A 17772-nucleotide genomic window follows, 5' to 3' on the forward strand; every position below is an offset into this window, starting at 1 on the left:
TCCCTCCTAAGGACAGACATTCAGGTGACCCAAAGCCTCTTACAGGGACACATAGTCAAGTAGAGTCACCGCTATATTCTTTCATGTCTTTATAATCTACAGAGTTTTTTTTTTTTCAGAATAAGTTTTAGGCCAGGCAATGGTGGTGAACTCCTTTAATCCCAGCACTTGAGAAGCAGAGGCAGGAGGATCTCTGAGTTCAAGGCCAGCCTGTTCTATAGAGCAAGTTCCAGGACAGCCAGGGCTACACAGAGAAATCCTGACTTAAGAAAAAAAAATAAGGAAAATAAATTTTAGGTTTTTCAGTTCCAAAGTCGGTATTTTCCAGAAAGATTTAATTATTTGTAATTTTTTAATATTAACTTTTTTGATTCCTAAGATGTCTTTGTATATTAAGGAAATGAACATGTATGTGTTCTCACACTGATCCCCCCCCCCCAGTTTTCGTTGTCAATTAGCCTGTTGACAGCAATTTTTGGTTTGTTGGCTTCTTTGCTTTGACCATGAATACGTTTTTAATTGAATTAAAGTTAATTCAAATTGGTTAGAATCTTACAGCTTTTCCTTATGAAGATGTTTAAACATTTTTCTCTATTCCAGGGCTGTAGAATGTTTGTGTGTGTGTGTGTGTGTGTGTGTGTGTGTGTGTGTGCATGTCTATATTAGGAAGGGTCCTTAAAGGGGTAAAATAAAAAAATATATTATATATATATATATATATATATATTAATTTTATTTATTTATTTTCTGACTTGGCTTCCACATGGGGCTGCATGACTCAATGGCTGTCTTGATGCTGGAGACAGAGAACCAGGTTCTCAAACCAAGATGCTCAGTACTTTTAAGGACATATTTGAGAGACCCAGGCCCCAGAAAATCTGTGATTCGAAGCCTCTACACTGACCCTGGATGGCTCAGCTCTAAGCCCCAATTTAGTGAAAGAAACACACCCTTGATTTGGGACTAATGAAAGGGACACTTTATCTCCAAGCCTAGAGCCAGGGAAAAACACCCTAACTCTGAAACTAGTGCCAAAAGAACACACTTGGTCCCTAGATTTGGGACATTTAAAAGAAATTTGCTCAGGCCCTAGAAATTGGGTTCTGGATTTCAGGCTTAGCAATGTTGAAAGCCTTGAAGCTCATAGAAGAATCATGGTATTGAGTCCACAATGGAAGGCTGGAGAAGCTGGAGTCTGGTGTGTGTGAAAGGACTGTTGCCGTCACAGACACTCTTGCCCAGAAAATAAAGAAAGGTAGCTCATATGATCTCTCTCTCAGCCTTTGTTTTCTTCTGAGGTGTTTACTAGAAGTTTCCACCCACCTTGGAAAGGGGGGCGGTTACCTTCCCAGTCACTGGCCTGCATGGGGGCCCTTACTAGTCCTCTGCATGTCTCAGCTAGTCCAGTTGACCTACATGACCGTGCCTCCCAGGACTCATGTCTCCAGGAATACACGGATGCCCCCATAAGGGCTCATCTTCTGATGAGTGTGAGTAGACTCTTGAATAAGTCTTCCATTCTCTACAAGTATAAAGTGCCGCCTTCAGCGCTGAATGGCGCAGGCAGTTCCAACACTATTAGACTTTTGATTTTTAATTCAACTAAGCAAAACAAAGCAAAAGGCTCAAATTAAATTATTAGCTCTACTTTTTATAATAACAGACTTGAATTGGTAATTCAAGTATCTCAATGCAGATACGTAAGCTAATTAAAAAGTACAGTAAATTGGATTCAGCAGTAGCTTGGAAATCATATTTAAATGAACTGGTAAGAACCCTGGTTGGTGCTCGGCACACAGCCGGGGCTTGAGTACAGATGGGCAGGCCTCCACCTGGCCTCCAGTGGACATCCTGATTCCTGATCCCTGATCCCAGGGGCCGAGAGGCAAGGCATGAAGACAGCTGCAACAGGGACTCCTGTGGTCGCTGTCTGAGAAAGACTTTCTAGGATCTCGCACTGTTTTAGAGATGCTTCTGGGAAAGTGAAAGTGCTTGTGTGAACAATGTGGATACATTGTAACAGTAATGAGGGGATGGACTCTTTAAAGATGAACAATAAGGCAGCTTCGGCAGAATGATTCTGGTGTTCCAAGAGGCACGGCTTCAAATGCAGGGTATCTGCAGCTTTCACGGAGGGGATTTTCTCAAAAGAAGAACTGATAACTGACAACAGTTTACCTCTACCCCACCTCCACTGGGCTAGGCAGCCTTAACAGCCTGCTGATACATTCTAGTTTATGGGATTGCACAGTTATGTCGGAAGTGCCTAAAGTGCCCAGGAGTGCAGCAGGATAAAATGTTGACAAGATTAAGACCCTTCCCCAGCTCACTACCAAGTTCATTTCTCACCATTATATTTGCTTATTTTTAATTGAAAAAATTTTTCATTTACATACAAATCCCAGTTCCTTCTCCTTCCTCTTTTTCTGAACCCCACCTCCCCTCCATCCCATCCCCATCCACTCCTCAGAAGGGGTAAGGCCTCCTTTGGGGAGTCAACAAAGTCTGGCATATAAGGTTGAGGTAGGACCAAGCCCTTCCCCGCTGTATCAAGGCTGAGCAAGGTGTCCCACCATAGGGAATGGGCTCCAAAAAGCTGGTTTATGTACCAGCCCCCTCACAACAGATCAAGTCACATAACTGTCACCCACATTCAGAGGGCCTAGTTTGGTTCCATGGATGTTCCCCAGCCACATTAGCTTTCTGAAACACTGCCAAAGGTAAGCAAATTGTTTGTGCATAGAAGAGAATAGACGCTCACAGAGATGAGTGAATCCACGTGTCTGTTTTCAGCCTCTGAATCACTCTGTATCTAGGAAGTGTCTGTCAGTCACTCCTGCTGGGAAATTCTATGGTGTGAAAAGGAAACAATAATGAGGGGCCTGTCAGAGCCAGTTATTTACAATTATATTTTGAATGCAATTTTAGAATAATCAATTTCATTTGAAACGGTCTCTGAGTCTAAATAAACTCTAGAATAAAGATGGTCTATTTATGCAGCTTATTAGAAAATAAAAGCTTCGATTAACTTAAGTGGTTTCTACGTCTGGCCTCAGTACGGCCCAGAGAACTCTTCTCCATGCCAGTGGCTCTGCCCCCAGTGCTGTTGGACCTGCAGGTAAGCTGAGGAATAAGGTTAGTTCAAATTACACTATTATGTCAGTGTGGAACCTGCATGGGACCAAACTAAACCCTCTGAATGTGGATGACAGTTATGTGGCTTGATCTGTTGGGGTGGGGGCTGGCAATAGCACTAGGATCTATACCAGGTGCATGAACTGGATTTTGGAGCCCACTCCCTATGGTAGGATACCTTGCTCAATCTTGATACAATGAGGAAGGGCTTGGTCCTGCATTAACGTGGTATGTCAGACTCTGTTGACACCCCAAGGAAGGCCTGACCCCATTTGAGGAGAGGATGGGGGGGTGGAAAGCAGGGAGGTGAGGAGGTGGAAGGAGGGGAGGGAGGAGGAACTGAGGTTGGTATGTAAGATGAAAAATAAAATTTTTCAATAAAAATATTACACTACACACCTCTCTGTTCTTCAAGAAAGATGGTTGCTCACATGGGCCGCCCCAGGCAGCATGGCTCCCTCAAGATTCTGCTGCAATTCAACTTTTAAATTTCATTCTGTAAGCTAATGCTCATGAGTTATTGGGTTTAATGGGAGAAATTATGGTAGCATTGCCTTGTTATAGTGAGGACCAGGTTAGTGGAGGATACACAGGGTGACTCCTCTGATTAGTTTGGTGTTTCTCTGCACACACATCACAGGGAGCAACTGTAAGAACACACAGAGCACTGAGCGGCCTGTTACCTGCTGCTTCTACTTACATAGAACAGGCATCTCCAAACGGGAACCAAGGAGGCACCAGATGGTTCTTAGCTTTTACAACCAGATTCCCTGACATATTGGACATGCCATCAGGGAGACTGCTGAGAGCAACTGCGTTTTGCATAGTTCAATAGCTAATTTCCCAAGTGGGTTTTAGCTGTTTATATTTCAGGAGTTAAGCTTATCAATGGTTTGCCTTTGAACAAATATACAAAGTCTATTGATCTTACGTCTGTGAAAACAAGCCATGTCCTTCACCTTTACAAAAATCTGCTATGAAGCGAGAGTCCACTAAAAAGCCCCTTTCCAGCTATTTCCTCACAGACATTCACACACTCACACCATCATTTGAATAGAAACATGTCCCTCTTAATGCAAACATTGGAGTGATGTGCCAGGTCCTGATGCATACTGGAGGCTTCAAATCAGACACAGGTGGAGGCAAAGTTCTGGGTCATCCTTGAGTTTCAGGACAACCTGGGCTACATGAGATCATACTTCAACCACCCCATCACCTCAAAAATCTAAAACCAAAACTAAAACCTAATCGGACACAGAAATTGCCCAAGAATATTCCCACAATTACAAAATAACCAAAGTCGGATTGGTCATCCAACTGGTTACCCAATACCAAATTATCAGCCCTTAAGACATATATACAGACAACATTCTATAGACTGAGCAGGTTGTACTTAAGAAACAATGAAAACAAAGGGCACAAATTTCAAAGAGAGCAAGGAAAGGAGTATATGGAAGGGTTTGGACGGAGAAAGGGAAGGAGAATGTGATATAATTACATGATATCCTGCTAAGTAAGATAGCATCGTGAAAAAAAAATAAGAATGAGGAAACGAAGGCACAGCCTCTAACACTGTCAACTTAAATTCAAAGTGGAGATAGCTCACCCTTGGCTATCTAGATGTGGGGAGGGAAGGAAATGGTCAGGAGAAAGAAGACAGCTTTCTTACGTTTGGTGGTCTCCAAGTGGTCTTTGAACAATGGACTTCAGCAGGGGCTCTGGCCGGAGGGCCACCTTTGGAGATGTTTTTGGGCTGGAGTCTGACTCTCCACTCTCCTCATCACCCATGGCTTTGATGTAGCTGCCACTTCTCATTCTACGGCAGGGTATCTCTTCCTCTTTGCCACCTGTGGGGTACGCACCCCAGTCATCCTGAGGCACCTGGGTGAGAACAGAGACAACACATGTCAACGATCCCCCGAGAAGTGTGTCCTACAATTTCTTGAAGATGTAGCCCCTTTGGCTATTTATCATTTTATGTCAGGCACACATAAAGATGTGCTTTCTCACAGTCTTCCACATTCCAAAAGGGTTTTCATATAAAATCATTGTTTTTTTACCGTTGTAAAAGTAAAAGATAAACATTATGGAGAAAGTGAGAAGGTACTAGGATTGTAGGAAAAAGGAAAAGGAGGAATGGAAGAGGTGATGGTGATAGCTATATTATTCCTAAATGTCTGTTAGTGGTAAATATTAATAAAGTAGAATTACCCCCCAAAGCAGGATTACATCACATACACAGAACACATGTACTGGCTGATGAAGAAAGACATGCAGAGTGTCTAATGTAAGCAAAGTGTCATATCCCTGCACACCGTGAATTCCAAAGACTCTGAGAATGCTAACTTTTGTGCCTTGTTCCTGGCCTGAAGGCAGACCTGGTCACTAGATGATGAAACTGGTCAGCATTCTGGTTCCACACCTGCAACTCAACAGTCACCTTTGTCCCATAAGCTAAATCTCATAGGAATGAACACAATGTTTCTCAGAACAGCAGCCGATCTCCTCAACTCAGTGCAGCTCCTTGGCAAGGAATGTGGTCCAGTCTGGGCAATTCTGCCAGCAGCTCCAAAGACTAGGAAAGAGCAACCCTGGATGGAAAAGAGGGTCTCAAATGCTAGTGATGGAGGTAAATGATAAAACTCCACACTTAAAATGTCTTCAAAGTGGTGCTTTCACTGTGAAACGTTTATATTTTCAGTAATGTTCTGAAATTGGCCTGAGAAGGAACCTGTTTTCCTTCCAGCCCCAACACTGTGTGAAGCCAAGCACTCTGGCCCTCCTATCAGAGACCCATATGGCTGATGGGATGTCAGGCTCTTCAGCAGAAGGCACCATTGTTTCTCCCTGAATAGCATGATGTGTGTTGTGCCTGTACAGCTGATCACTGTGAAGACTGTTCCTACAGCTAGTTCCCACAACCAGAGTCATGAAAGGAGGAGGCTGGGGCACATGCACCTGCCCACGGATGCTATATATCTGTGAACGATGATGGCAGCCCACAGGTCTGTACAGGGTCCAGACTTAATTGGGGCCATGATATCTCCCCTGTTGTAGTCAGGAGCTCCTCTGCATTCTCCCATTCTGTACCTCAGGCTGGTCAGGCAGGTCTTGTTTTCACCACTCATCCTATGTGGCAAGGTGTAATGTGACACTCACAAGGTCTAAGAGGGAATGATTCAGCTGGCTCTCCCTGATTAGACACAGGAACAATGAAGACCACCAACTCTGTAGCCAGGCTTGACAAGTATAGGTGCAGATCTTGGTTCAAGGAGAGGGTTTAACAGACAGAATGCTTATGGGCTCCCCTACACACCTGAGCTGGGGTAGGTACTGCAACTAAGAGGCTGAGATCCTTAACATGTTAATGATTTGGCTCTGTGTATAGGTCTGAGGAAGAACACAGACCACCCTAAGAAGGTTTGGTGAAATTTTAATGACCACGTCAAAGCACAAGCCACACCCATCACACATTAGAGCAGTTGAAGTTTTAGGCAGACTGACATGGAAGCCGGTGACACAGAGGGGTTTTGTTCAGCATGTAATATGTATTGACCTGCCCATGGAGAATGTTGGTTTATAGGGAGCTATCATGTCCTGACAGTGACTATGCTTGAACACTGGGAAAATGACATCGGATGTATGAAGAGTTCACTCTTGGGGCACCTGACAGCTCCTATCTGGTGCTTTCTTACCTGAAGCCTCGTCAGTAACTGTATTTTAGAAATCCAGGCAGAGGAATGGCATCTCCATGGAACTAACCAGAAGAACAGGATGCTCATACCATGACTAGTGCCCCAGGATGATCACACCAGGACCAGTGTCCCTGTTTCCTGCCAGGGTATGCCAGCCCACTCAGACTCTGTGTGAAACCTTGTGAGTCAGTCACCAGGAGAAAAGAAAGGAGTCAGGACAGAGTCTGTCCTCAGGAATGGTGCACATGAACTCTATTTGAATTTTGGAAGAATCTGTCCTGAGCTGTGGAAAATGGTTACGAAGGTATCATGGCCTGTTTCCTGGCCTATCCCTGAGTGTCACAGATGCAGTAGATTATAAAGAAGTTGATTTAATTTGTAGTTCTGGAGGCTTAGAAGTCCAAAGGCATGATGCTGGCATCTGTTCAGTCTCTGGTGAGCGCCTTTTGAGACAGGGCAAGCAAGCCTCTCCTCCACCTCTTCTTGACACTAATTGCATCATGCATAGCCTATCACCATGGCCATACCCATGACAACTCATCACCCCAAAGGGATACCTCTGAATACCATCAGCATGCGAACTTGAGGACTCACTTTCCAACTCACAAACTCTCAGGGTTATATTCAAACCACAGCTGGGGGAAACAAATAGAAAGCTAGCAGCCTTGCCTTAGTGTAGGAACACAGTAGTAAGTTGCATGGCAGGTGCCAACAATGGGAAAGGGGGATTGGGACTTTTCAATGAGCTCTCCATCTATTCACATTTTCTAGGCGTGCCAAGCTTTTCTAAGCTCTATATTAGTTTTGCCTGAGCCCTCAATGTCAAAACATTTCAGAGGAGGTGATATTCTTTGAGGGTGATAAATTACAGTGTGATGTGGCCAAAAGAAGGTTAGGGTAACTGACAGTTCCAAGAAAGCTGGGGACTGGTGGTCAGTGAAGGCTCCTGGAAGGGAGGCATCAGGGGCCACTTAGTCTGAATTTGGACAGAGGAATTGGGGAGGCAGAAGCAGCAGCATAAAAAGGGACTGGTGGCCAGCCCTTGGGCTGGACCAGGGAAGCTTGCATCCTTCATCTCCCAGTGAGTGTACACAGGGATGGTCACAGGGATGAGGACCCATGCGGGAAGAGGTCAGCTGCCACCAAAGGACAAGCTCACAAGCCAGGTTTATGGAGAATTTTTTTTTAACCAAAAACATATTTCCATAAAGATCAAGGTAAAGATTGTGTTTTTTTTTCTTTTCAGGAGCCTACAAATTAACTAACAAATGAGGCCAGCTTGCATGTTTCTGTTTCTGATTTAAGAAGCCAATTTCACAGCCTCTGACAGAAAAATTCAATACAGAAGGGGTGTAACACAGTCGATTTCCAGAGCATATGCCTGGGCTATGAAAAGCCACCAAGTCTCAGTAAATAGACCTTCCCCTTATGGTGGAAACGCTGAAAACCCGCAGCAGAACACAGAGGAGTGGCCAAGTGTGCACCTGGCACTCGAATGTGGCAGCTTCACTGCCTCAGGGAAACAAGCTTGAGGCAATCCAACCTCTGCAGAGCCAAGCCCAGACTTTGCTATGCCAAGGCTATCAGCTACCCTAATCATCACTAGCATGCAGTGGTGACAGCATTTATCCTAGCTATCAAAGGGGCATTCTCCTGAGATTGACATCTCTGTGTGTTATGATGCTGTACTCAAAGCATGTCTTAACACCACACAAGAAAACATCTTTTCTGTCTTTCAACTGGCGAGGCACAGGATTTTATAATAGGGTTCTTTTTAGGTGAACTAAAGAGAAATGCCATTCAAAGCCGAGTTCTCCCTCAGGAAACATCTTCCTCATTCCATCAGCAACATGTGTGTGTGTGTGTGTGTGTGTTTTAAACAAGCATCAAGTACATGAGCCACAGGGGAGAGTGACAGAGCAAGGCAGCTGGGTCCTGCATGCTGTGAACAGAGGACAGATGGATGAGAAGGGACCTAAGAGAAGCATCCCACAGAGTTTCCAGTCACTGTGGAGACCCATCTGGGGAAGTTAAACTCACACAGGGAATTCTTTCACATACCCTGGGGTTCAACCACACTTGTTAATAAGGGGGGCCATGGACAACCCTGCCCAAGGAGCGACTGCCTACATCCTGCACAAACCTGAGTCAGCTCTCCTTTGAGAGAGCTAGACTTTGTGTGAAAATCAGGGTTTTTGTTCTAGCTGACAATTTTAATGAGCAATGGATTTTATTTTTCTAGAACATAACCACCATGTAAATCAGGGGGAGAGAGAATGTTGCTCGGTTGGCAAGTTACCAGGAATTGTTTACCATTTCCAAATCCCCCAGGGCTGGCAGAGCCTTGCTGGAGTCTGAGTTGTCATTACAACACTCCTCTGTTGGTCTAATTTGTAGCTCTCCAATTACTGCGACCCTTCACTCAGAAACAAACATGGGAACACTTCATTCTGCACAAATTTGCTATGCCCCAACATTCTTATGTTAAAATACTTCCACTTAAAAGTTACTTTACTTTTATGTCTTTTTACATTGGAGATCAGGCCATGCACACATATTTATCTCTCTCCTTCCCTGCCCTATCTGTCCCCACCTCCCTCAACAATGTGTATCTAAATAGGTTACATGAGTTTCATTTTAGAATACTCAGGGAGATGTTGAATGCCTGGTAAGTTTATGAAGAATTATATGCAGAGGAGAGTAAAGTGTGTGTAGCTGGCATTGACTGTCAACTTGACACAATCTAGTATCACCCAAAAGGGCAGTCTCAATTGAGTAATTGTTTTAATCAGGTTGTTATGGTGGCATGTCTACGAAGGATTGTTAATTAATGTAGAAATGTTTAGCCTACTGTGGGTAACACCATTCCCTGGGCAGGTAGTTCTAGGCTGTATAAGGAAGGTAGCTAAGCACAAACTAGAGAAAGCAAGCAGGCAGGCAACATTCCTTCATGGTTTCTTCTGTACTTCCTTGGCCATGAGTGAGTTCCTTGGTTGGAGATAATATTGCATGGAATAGCAAGTAGCCCTGCCTTAGATTACTGTCGAGTTCTTGCCCTGATGTCCTTCAATGACAGACTATCCTGGGAAGTGTTAGCTGAAACAAACCTTTTCCTCTCTTATTTCACTTTTTTATCAGATTGCTGGATGTATCACATGGGCAAGGGAACTAGGGAGCACACAGCAAGATCCCTGTGCAGAGCTCCTGCTTGTGAAAAGACTTCGAAAGCCAAGATTTCCTAGCCAAGCTGGGAACTGGAGACCTGGTTTGTGCTGGTGAACTTTGGCTGTTGCTGAGAGCTTACCAGTTGAGAGGAGAGAGCTATAAGAGGTTTTTAGATATAAATAGCAGAATGTAGGGCATCTAGGGCTGGGAAGGAGTACCCACAGACACTAACAAACCATGCAGAGAAAGATTAGCTATGAAGGCCAGCCTCAGACCCATGCCTGTGTTTCTTTCTACACCATAGTGTGAGCAAACAATTCTCATCTCCATAGATACACTGGAACATAAGTACATGCAGAATTCATCCCTCTAGAATCTGGGCATCAGCTTCCTGCTCAAAGCCATTTTGAGTCATTAGCTCTTGGCTAAATGTTCCTTCCTTTCCCTTGGAGCTCTCTGTTTCTGTCTGTCTGTATGTCTGGTCTATTGGTCTGTCTCTCTTTTCCTCTACGTTTTCATCTGTCTCTCTCCCAGTGCTGTTTTGGAGAGTCATTCTTTGGGCATCAATACACATGAAATGAGGCCCACTGGAGCCTGTGTGGGTTGAAAGCATTCTTAAGACAGTAAATGCAGCTCCACAGCAGGGCAACACAGAGAGGGTTGGAGTTCTCAACTTCAATCAACTCTCACTTACTGCTGGAGGACTCAAAGCAGCTACTGTGGTACCTGGTGTCAGGGGGACAAAGGATAAGAGCTTGTGGGAAAATTGTAGGAAAACAGTCTCTTGTGACAAGAGGTCAGAGATAATGGGAGACATAAGCTGAGATCTCACTTCTGTTCTTTATGAGAAAAGTGGGACTTAGGTGGCCTGGACCAGGTACCCAAGTGGCTCTATGGAGAAGAGGCAAGAAGACCAATGACATGGGTTCCACATATTTTGAGTTAAGGGTAAGTTGTGGGGCAGTGCTCACATCCCTTTTACTTATTAAGCTATGGAGGGGACATGTTTTCCTAGGACTCCATGGAGAATGTTCAGGAAGAATCTTTGATAGAAACACTGTATCTCTGAGTCAAGGTTAAAACAATAGCATTCATGGCCCAGCCTTTTCTTACTAGGCCACATGGGGACACTTTGCTCAAGGTAACTCATTGCCTTGGGGATTCACTGCTTCCTTTGCATGTCATCTGACTTCCTAGGGATGCCTCTATGTCCTTGTGTGTCAGACCATTTTGCTTTCTGTATTCCTGATGTGTTGACTTCCTGGGTCCTGATAGCCATGGAAACACAGCCTTATTCAGGGTTTGTCAACTCTGAGGGAAAGTAGGTAACCTTCAAGCTCATCTTTCACAGCAACTTCATAAAACCAGAGTATTCACCCCAGTCTCTCCCGTGTGGGCCCCACACTGAAGTCACTGCCCCTCTGCTGCAGACACTCAGGAACAGAACTTAGCATTCAAACTAAACTGTCCTGTCCTCACTTGACCTTGCCTTGCCACTCCTTCCCATGGAAATCACAAGACCTATGTGGGCACTTCCACTTCCCCCAACTGCCCTGTGGTACCTGTGTGGTGCCTGTGGTGCGGCAATCCACTTCTCCTGGGGTCTGTGATGAATAAGCTATCCTCATAGTTTAATGCTATTTTCAGTTAAGCTTATTAAAAATAAAAAGAGATTGTTTTCCTTGAGGTCAATAATTGTCTTTCTAGATTGTTTTCTTTCCTGTGCATCCATTATCTCCACTCAATATGTTTAAACACATAATATATTCATTAAATTTCATGTTCTTAAAAAAGATGCATAAAATGTATTAAACATTTTTCAGGGTTACACAACTGGTACTTTATCTCCTAGAGAAGTTTACCTAAAAAATAATAAACTCTGAGAAGAAAAAAGGAATAAAAAGAGAGGAAATGAAAATAAAATCAAAGATGAAAAAGAACACATTACAACTGGTATTTCAGAAACACAAAAGGGGCATTATAAAAAACTTGACAAACTGTGTTGCTGACAAATTGCAAAGCTTATAGGATGGGCATGAATTTCTTAATACATATGATCTATCAACATTGAATCATAAGGACATAGGAATCTTTAATAACCAAAAACAAGAAAAATAAAGGAAACCAAACTAGCAGTAAAACATCCCAGATAAAGAAAGAATGAAACCAACCAACCAACGAAAACATTAGAAAAAAACTCAACCCAGGACCAGGTAGATTCAGTGCTGAATTTTACCAAACTTGTAAAGATGTGAATTCTTCTCAGAGTAATCATGAAATGGAAAGAGAGGAAACTTCTCTCATTTCATCAAGCCAAACTAGACAGAGCACAACAAACCAACAATGAAGGTCAACATCCCTGATAAAAACATACAGCAACACTCTCAACATAATAGCAAACCATATCCAAATTCACCTCAATGTAGCACAATCAGGAAACATTTATCTCAAGAATACAAGGATGGTTTAACATAGGCAAGCCAATAATCCACTACATCAACAGAAAGCAGGAAGAAATCCAGGTGACTGACTTTTCCAATAAACTTCAACTTCTAGGTCTCTTCATGATAAACCTCAATAAATTAAGTATAGAAGGAACATGTTTGGGATCAGCAGGCCAGACCCCTGAGGGCAGGCTGCTCCACCAATCCCCCATTGGACTCTGTAATCTACAAATCCCAAGGTGCCCCCAACCACCCTCCCCATGACCTCAGTGGCTTCCTGAGACACAGACAACAACTTCCCCTATTGGTTCATGAGGCACAGATACTGCCTGCACAGATTGGAGGAAGAGATGGATAGATGCCAGTGATTACTTAACAACCTAAAGAGCAATATGGCACCACTAGAACCCAGTGGTTCTACAACAGCAAGACCTGAGCATCCCAACATAGAAGAAGCAGATGAAAACAGCCTTAAAAATGACTTTATGAAGACAATAGAGACCTTTAAAAAGGAAATGAAAAATTCCTTTAAAGAAATTGAGGAAAAGACAAACAAAAAATTGGAAGACATCAATAAATTCTGTAAAGAAAGTCAAGGAAACAAAGAAAAAGTGATCAAACAGGTGAAGGAAACAGTTCAAGACTTGAGAACTGAAATAGAGGCAATAAAGAAAACACAAACTGAGGGAATTCTGGAAATGGAAAATCTGGGTAAATGAATAGGAGCTCCAGATGCAAGCATAACCAACAGAGTGCAAGAGATAGGAGACAGAATCTCAGGAGTTGAAGATACAATAGAGGAAATAGATCCATTGGTCAAAGAAAACATTAAAGTCAATGAAGTCATAACATAAAACGTCCAGGAAATCTAGGACACCATGAAAAGACCAAACCTAAGGATAATAGGAATAGAAGGAAAGGAATACCACTTAAAGGCACAGAAAATACATAACAAAATCATGGAAGAAAACTTTCCTAACCTAAAGAAGGACGTGCCTATGAAAGTACAAGAAACTTATAGAATTCCAAATAGATTGGACCAAAAAAATTCTCCTTGCCACATGATAATCAAAACACAGAATATACAAAATAAAGAAAGAATATTAAGAGCTGCAAAGGAAAAAGGCCAAGTAACATATAAAGGCAGACCCATCAGAATAACGTCTGACTTCTCAATGGAGGCTCTAAAAGCCAGAAGGTCCTGGAAAGATGTTATGCAGACACTAAGACACTAAGACAGATGCCAAACCAGACTACTATTCCCAGCAAAACTTTCAATCACCGTAGATGGAGAAAACAAGATATTCCACAACAAAACCAGATTTAAATGATGCCTATCCACAAGTCCAGTCCTACAAAAAGCACTAGAAGGAAAACTCCAACCCAAAGAAGTTAGCTGCACCCATGAAAACAGGCAATAGATAATCTCACACCAGCAAATCCTAAAGAAGGGAAACAAACACTAACTACCACCAAAACTAACAGGAATTAACAATCACTGGTCATTATTATCCCTTAATATCAATGGACTCAATTTTCCTATAAAAAGACAAAGTCTAACAGAATGGATAAACAAAACAAAACAAAACAAAACAGGATTCCCTCCTTCTGCTGCATACAAAAATCCACCTCAACCTCAAACACAGACATTACCTCACATTAAGGGGCTGGGAAAAAACTTTCCAATCAAATGGACCTAAGAAGCAAGCTCATGTAGCTATCCTAATGTCTAACAATTAGACTTCAAACTAAAGGTAATCAAAAGAGATGAAGAAGGGCATTTCATATTCATCACAGGAAAAATACATCAAGATGAAGTCTCAATTCTGAACATTTATACCCCAAATACGAGGGCACCCACATTTGTAAAAGAAATATTACTAAAGTGTACTAAAGTGTAAATCACACATCAAACCTGAAACTTTAATAGTGGGAGACTCCAACAGCCCACTCTCACCAATGGACAGGTCAGCCAGATAGAAAATTAACATAGAAATAAGGAAACTAACAGATGTTATGACTCAAATGGGCTTAACAGACATCTATAGAATATTCTACCCAAAGACAAAAGAATATACCTTCTTCTCAGCACCTCATAGAACCATCTCTAAAATTGACCCCATACTTGGTCACAAAGTAAATCTCCACAGATACAAAAAATTGGAATAAATCCCTGTATCTTATTGAATCACCATGGCTTAAAGTTAGAGTTCAACAACAACATAAACTATAGAAAGCATACAAACTCATGGAAAGTGAACAACTCTTTTTTTTTTTTTTGGTTTTTTGAGACAGGGTTTCTCTGTGTAGCTGTGGAGCCTATCCTGGCACTCGCTCTGGAGACTAGGCTGGCCTGGAACTCACAGAGATCTGCCTGCCTCTGCCTCCCGAGTGCTGGGATTAAAGGCATGTGCCACCAATACCCGGCCTGAACAACTCTTAACTAAACCACCTCTGGGTCAAGGAAGAACTAAAGAAAGAAATTAAAGACTTCCCAGAATTCAATGAAAATGAATCCACAACATACCCGAACTTATCAGACAGAATGAAAGCAGTGCTAAGAGGAAAGTTCATAGTACTAAGGGCCTACATAAAAAATTTGGAGAAATCTCACACAAGTGACTTAACAGCACACCTGAAAGGTCTAGAACAAAAAGAAGGAAACTCACCCAGGAGGAGTAGCAGCTGGAAATAATCAAACTCAGGGCTGAAATCAATAAAATTAAAACCAAGAGAACAATACAAAGAATCAAAAAAATAAAGAGCTGGTTCTTTGAGAAAATCAACAAGACAACAACCCTTGTTCAAAGTAACCAAAGGCAAAGAAAGAACATCCAAATTAACAAAATAAGAAATGAAAAGGCAGACATAACAACAGACACTGAGGAAATTCAGAAAATCATCAGGTCATACTTCAAAAACCTGTACTCCACAAAACTGGAAAATCTAAAAGAAATGGACAATTTTCTGGATAAGTACCACATACCAAAATTAAATTAAGACCAGATAAACAATTTAAATAGACCTATAACCCCTAAGGAAATAGAAACAGTCATTAAAAGTCCCCCCACACACATAAAAAAGGGCCCAGGACCAGGTGGCTTTAGCACAGAATTCTACCAGAATTTCAAAGAAGAGCTAATACAAACACTCATCAAATTGTTCTACACAATAGAAACAGAAGGAACAGTAACCTGATACCCAAACAGAGATGCAACTAAGAAAGCATACTACAGACCAATCTCCCTGATGAACATTGATGCAAATATACTTAATAAAATACTGACAAACTGAATACAAGAACACATAAAAAAGTCATCCAATATGACTAAGGAGGCTTCATCCCAGAGATGCAGGGTTAGTTCAACATACAGAAACCTGTCAATGTAATCCATCATATAAACAAACTGAAAGAAAAAAAAAACCCACATGATCATCTCATTAAATGCTGAAAAAAACCTTATACAAAATCCAACACCCCTTCAATGATAATGGTCTTAGAGAGATCAGGGATACAAGAAAAATGCCTAAACATAATAAAAGCAATTTACAGCAGGCCAATTGCCAACATCAAATTAAATGGAGAGAAACTCAAAGCAATTCAACTACTTTCTTTCTTGTCCCATTTATCATTTGTATATAGGAGGGCTACTGCTTTTTTTTAAAATCTTGTATCCTGCCACATTACTGAAGGTTTTTATCAATTGTAGGAGTTCCTGGGTAGAATTTTTGGGGTCACTTATGTATCTATCATATCGTCTGCAAATAGTGATAGTTTGACTTCCTTTCCAATTTGTATCTCCTTGGTCTCTTTTGTTGTTCTATTGCTGTAGATAGAACTTCAAGTACTATATTGAATAGATATGGAGGGTGGACAGCTTTGTTTTGTTCCTGTTCTTTTAGTGGAGAGGGTGCCTAAACTGGCCTTCACTATAATCACATTGGTGAATACCCCAACTGTCATCATAGAGCCTTCATCAGTAATTGATGGAACCAGATGCAGAGATCCACAATCAAGCACCAGGACAAGCTCCAGGAATCCAGACGAAGAGAAGGAAAAGGGAATATATGAGCAAGGGAGGTCAAGATCATTAAGGGGAAATCTACAGAAACAGCTGAACCAAGCTTGTGGGAATTCATTAACTATAGACTGACATCTGGGGAACCTGAATGGAACTGAACTAGGCCCTCTGCATGTGCAAGACAGTTGTGTAGCTTGGTCTATCTGAGGGGCCCCTGGTAGTAAGACTGAAATCTATTCCTGGTGCATGAGCTAGCTTGTTGGAGCCCATTCCCTATGATGGGGTGCCATGCTCAGACTTAATGCAGTGGGGAGGGGCTTGGTCCTGCTTCAACTTAATGTGTTGACTCCCCAAACTTTCTGTTTGGGAAGAGAAGATGGGGGGCTAGGGTGGCAGAAAGCTTTGAGGGGTGGGAGGGAGAACTGTGGTTGGAATGTAAAATGAAATTAAAAGATAAATAAAAAAGAAGGAACATGCCAGGAGGTAGTCAAGACTATATATGACAAAGTCAACATCTCACGGGTGGGGGAAATGTTGAAAATGTTTAAGGTCTACAATAAAGGAAGGGATTCTATTGAAAGTGTTTTTATTTGGTGGTAATATATAGTACTGGAGGTCTCAGGACAATTATATCAGAGAAAGACATGAAAGGTGTGAAAGAAACTAGGAAAAGTTAAGTTGTCCCCCTCTCCATGTAGACAAAGCTCAAGACCCCACCAAAGTCCCTTGAGAACTGATAAATGAATTCAGTAAAACTGCAGAATGCAGAGCCAGCAGGCAAAAATCACTAGTACTGCTATAAATCAACATAAACTTGTTAATAATAAAGCCAAGAACACGATCGCATTCATAGCATCTACAAGAAAGTATCCAGAGATAAATTTAATGAAGGCAATGAGTATCTTTTCTAATGAAAATTGTATAAAGGAATTTGAAGATCTCTCTCTACTTCTCTCCCCACCAACATATAGGTATAGACATACACACAAGTGGAATGACATCCCATGTTAATGGGTTAGAACAATTGATATTATTAAAACATATATATGACCCAAAATACACAACTCAAAACAATTGATAGATTTAATGTAGCCATCCACAGAATATCTATTAGTCATTAAAATAGAAAAAATTACTAAATTACAGAAGTTAATGGATAATAAAGGTAGTCATTGTGTGAATGAGTATGCCAGAAATATCTTCTACAGAACTACAGTAATCAAAACAGCATGGTAAACTCATAAAAACCGATACATAAATCAATGGGAGACAATAGCAAAATGAAAAATACAGACTGGTAGCCTACTGATT

At 41.9% G+C, this 17772-nt stretch overlaps 1 protein-coding gene across 1 annotated transcript in view; it reads right to left on the reverse strand.

Moving 5' to 3' along the window:
• The window catches only part of Dlgap2 (DLG associated protein 2), a 189614-nt gene that overhangs the window by 77864 nt on the left and 93978 nt on the right, over positions 1-17772 (reverse strand). The window contains exon 5 of the mRNA XM_035453012.1: positions 4805-5016. Coding sequence (XP_035308903.1) covers positions 4805-5016 — 212 coding nt within the window. The remainder of the gene's footprint in view (positions 1-4804; positions 5017-17772) is intronic.

Source organism: Cricetulus griseus (genome assembly GCF_003668045.3).
Source record: "Cricetulus griseus strain 17A/GY chromosome 1 unlocalized genomic scaffold, alternate assembly CriGri-PICRH-1.0 chr1_1, whole genome shotgun sequence".
Taxonomy (NCBI): Eukaryota; Metazoa; Chordata; class Mammalia; order Rodentia; family Cricetidae; genus Cricetulus; species Cricetulus griseus.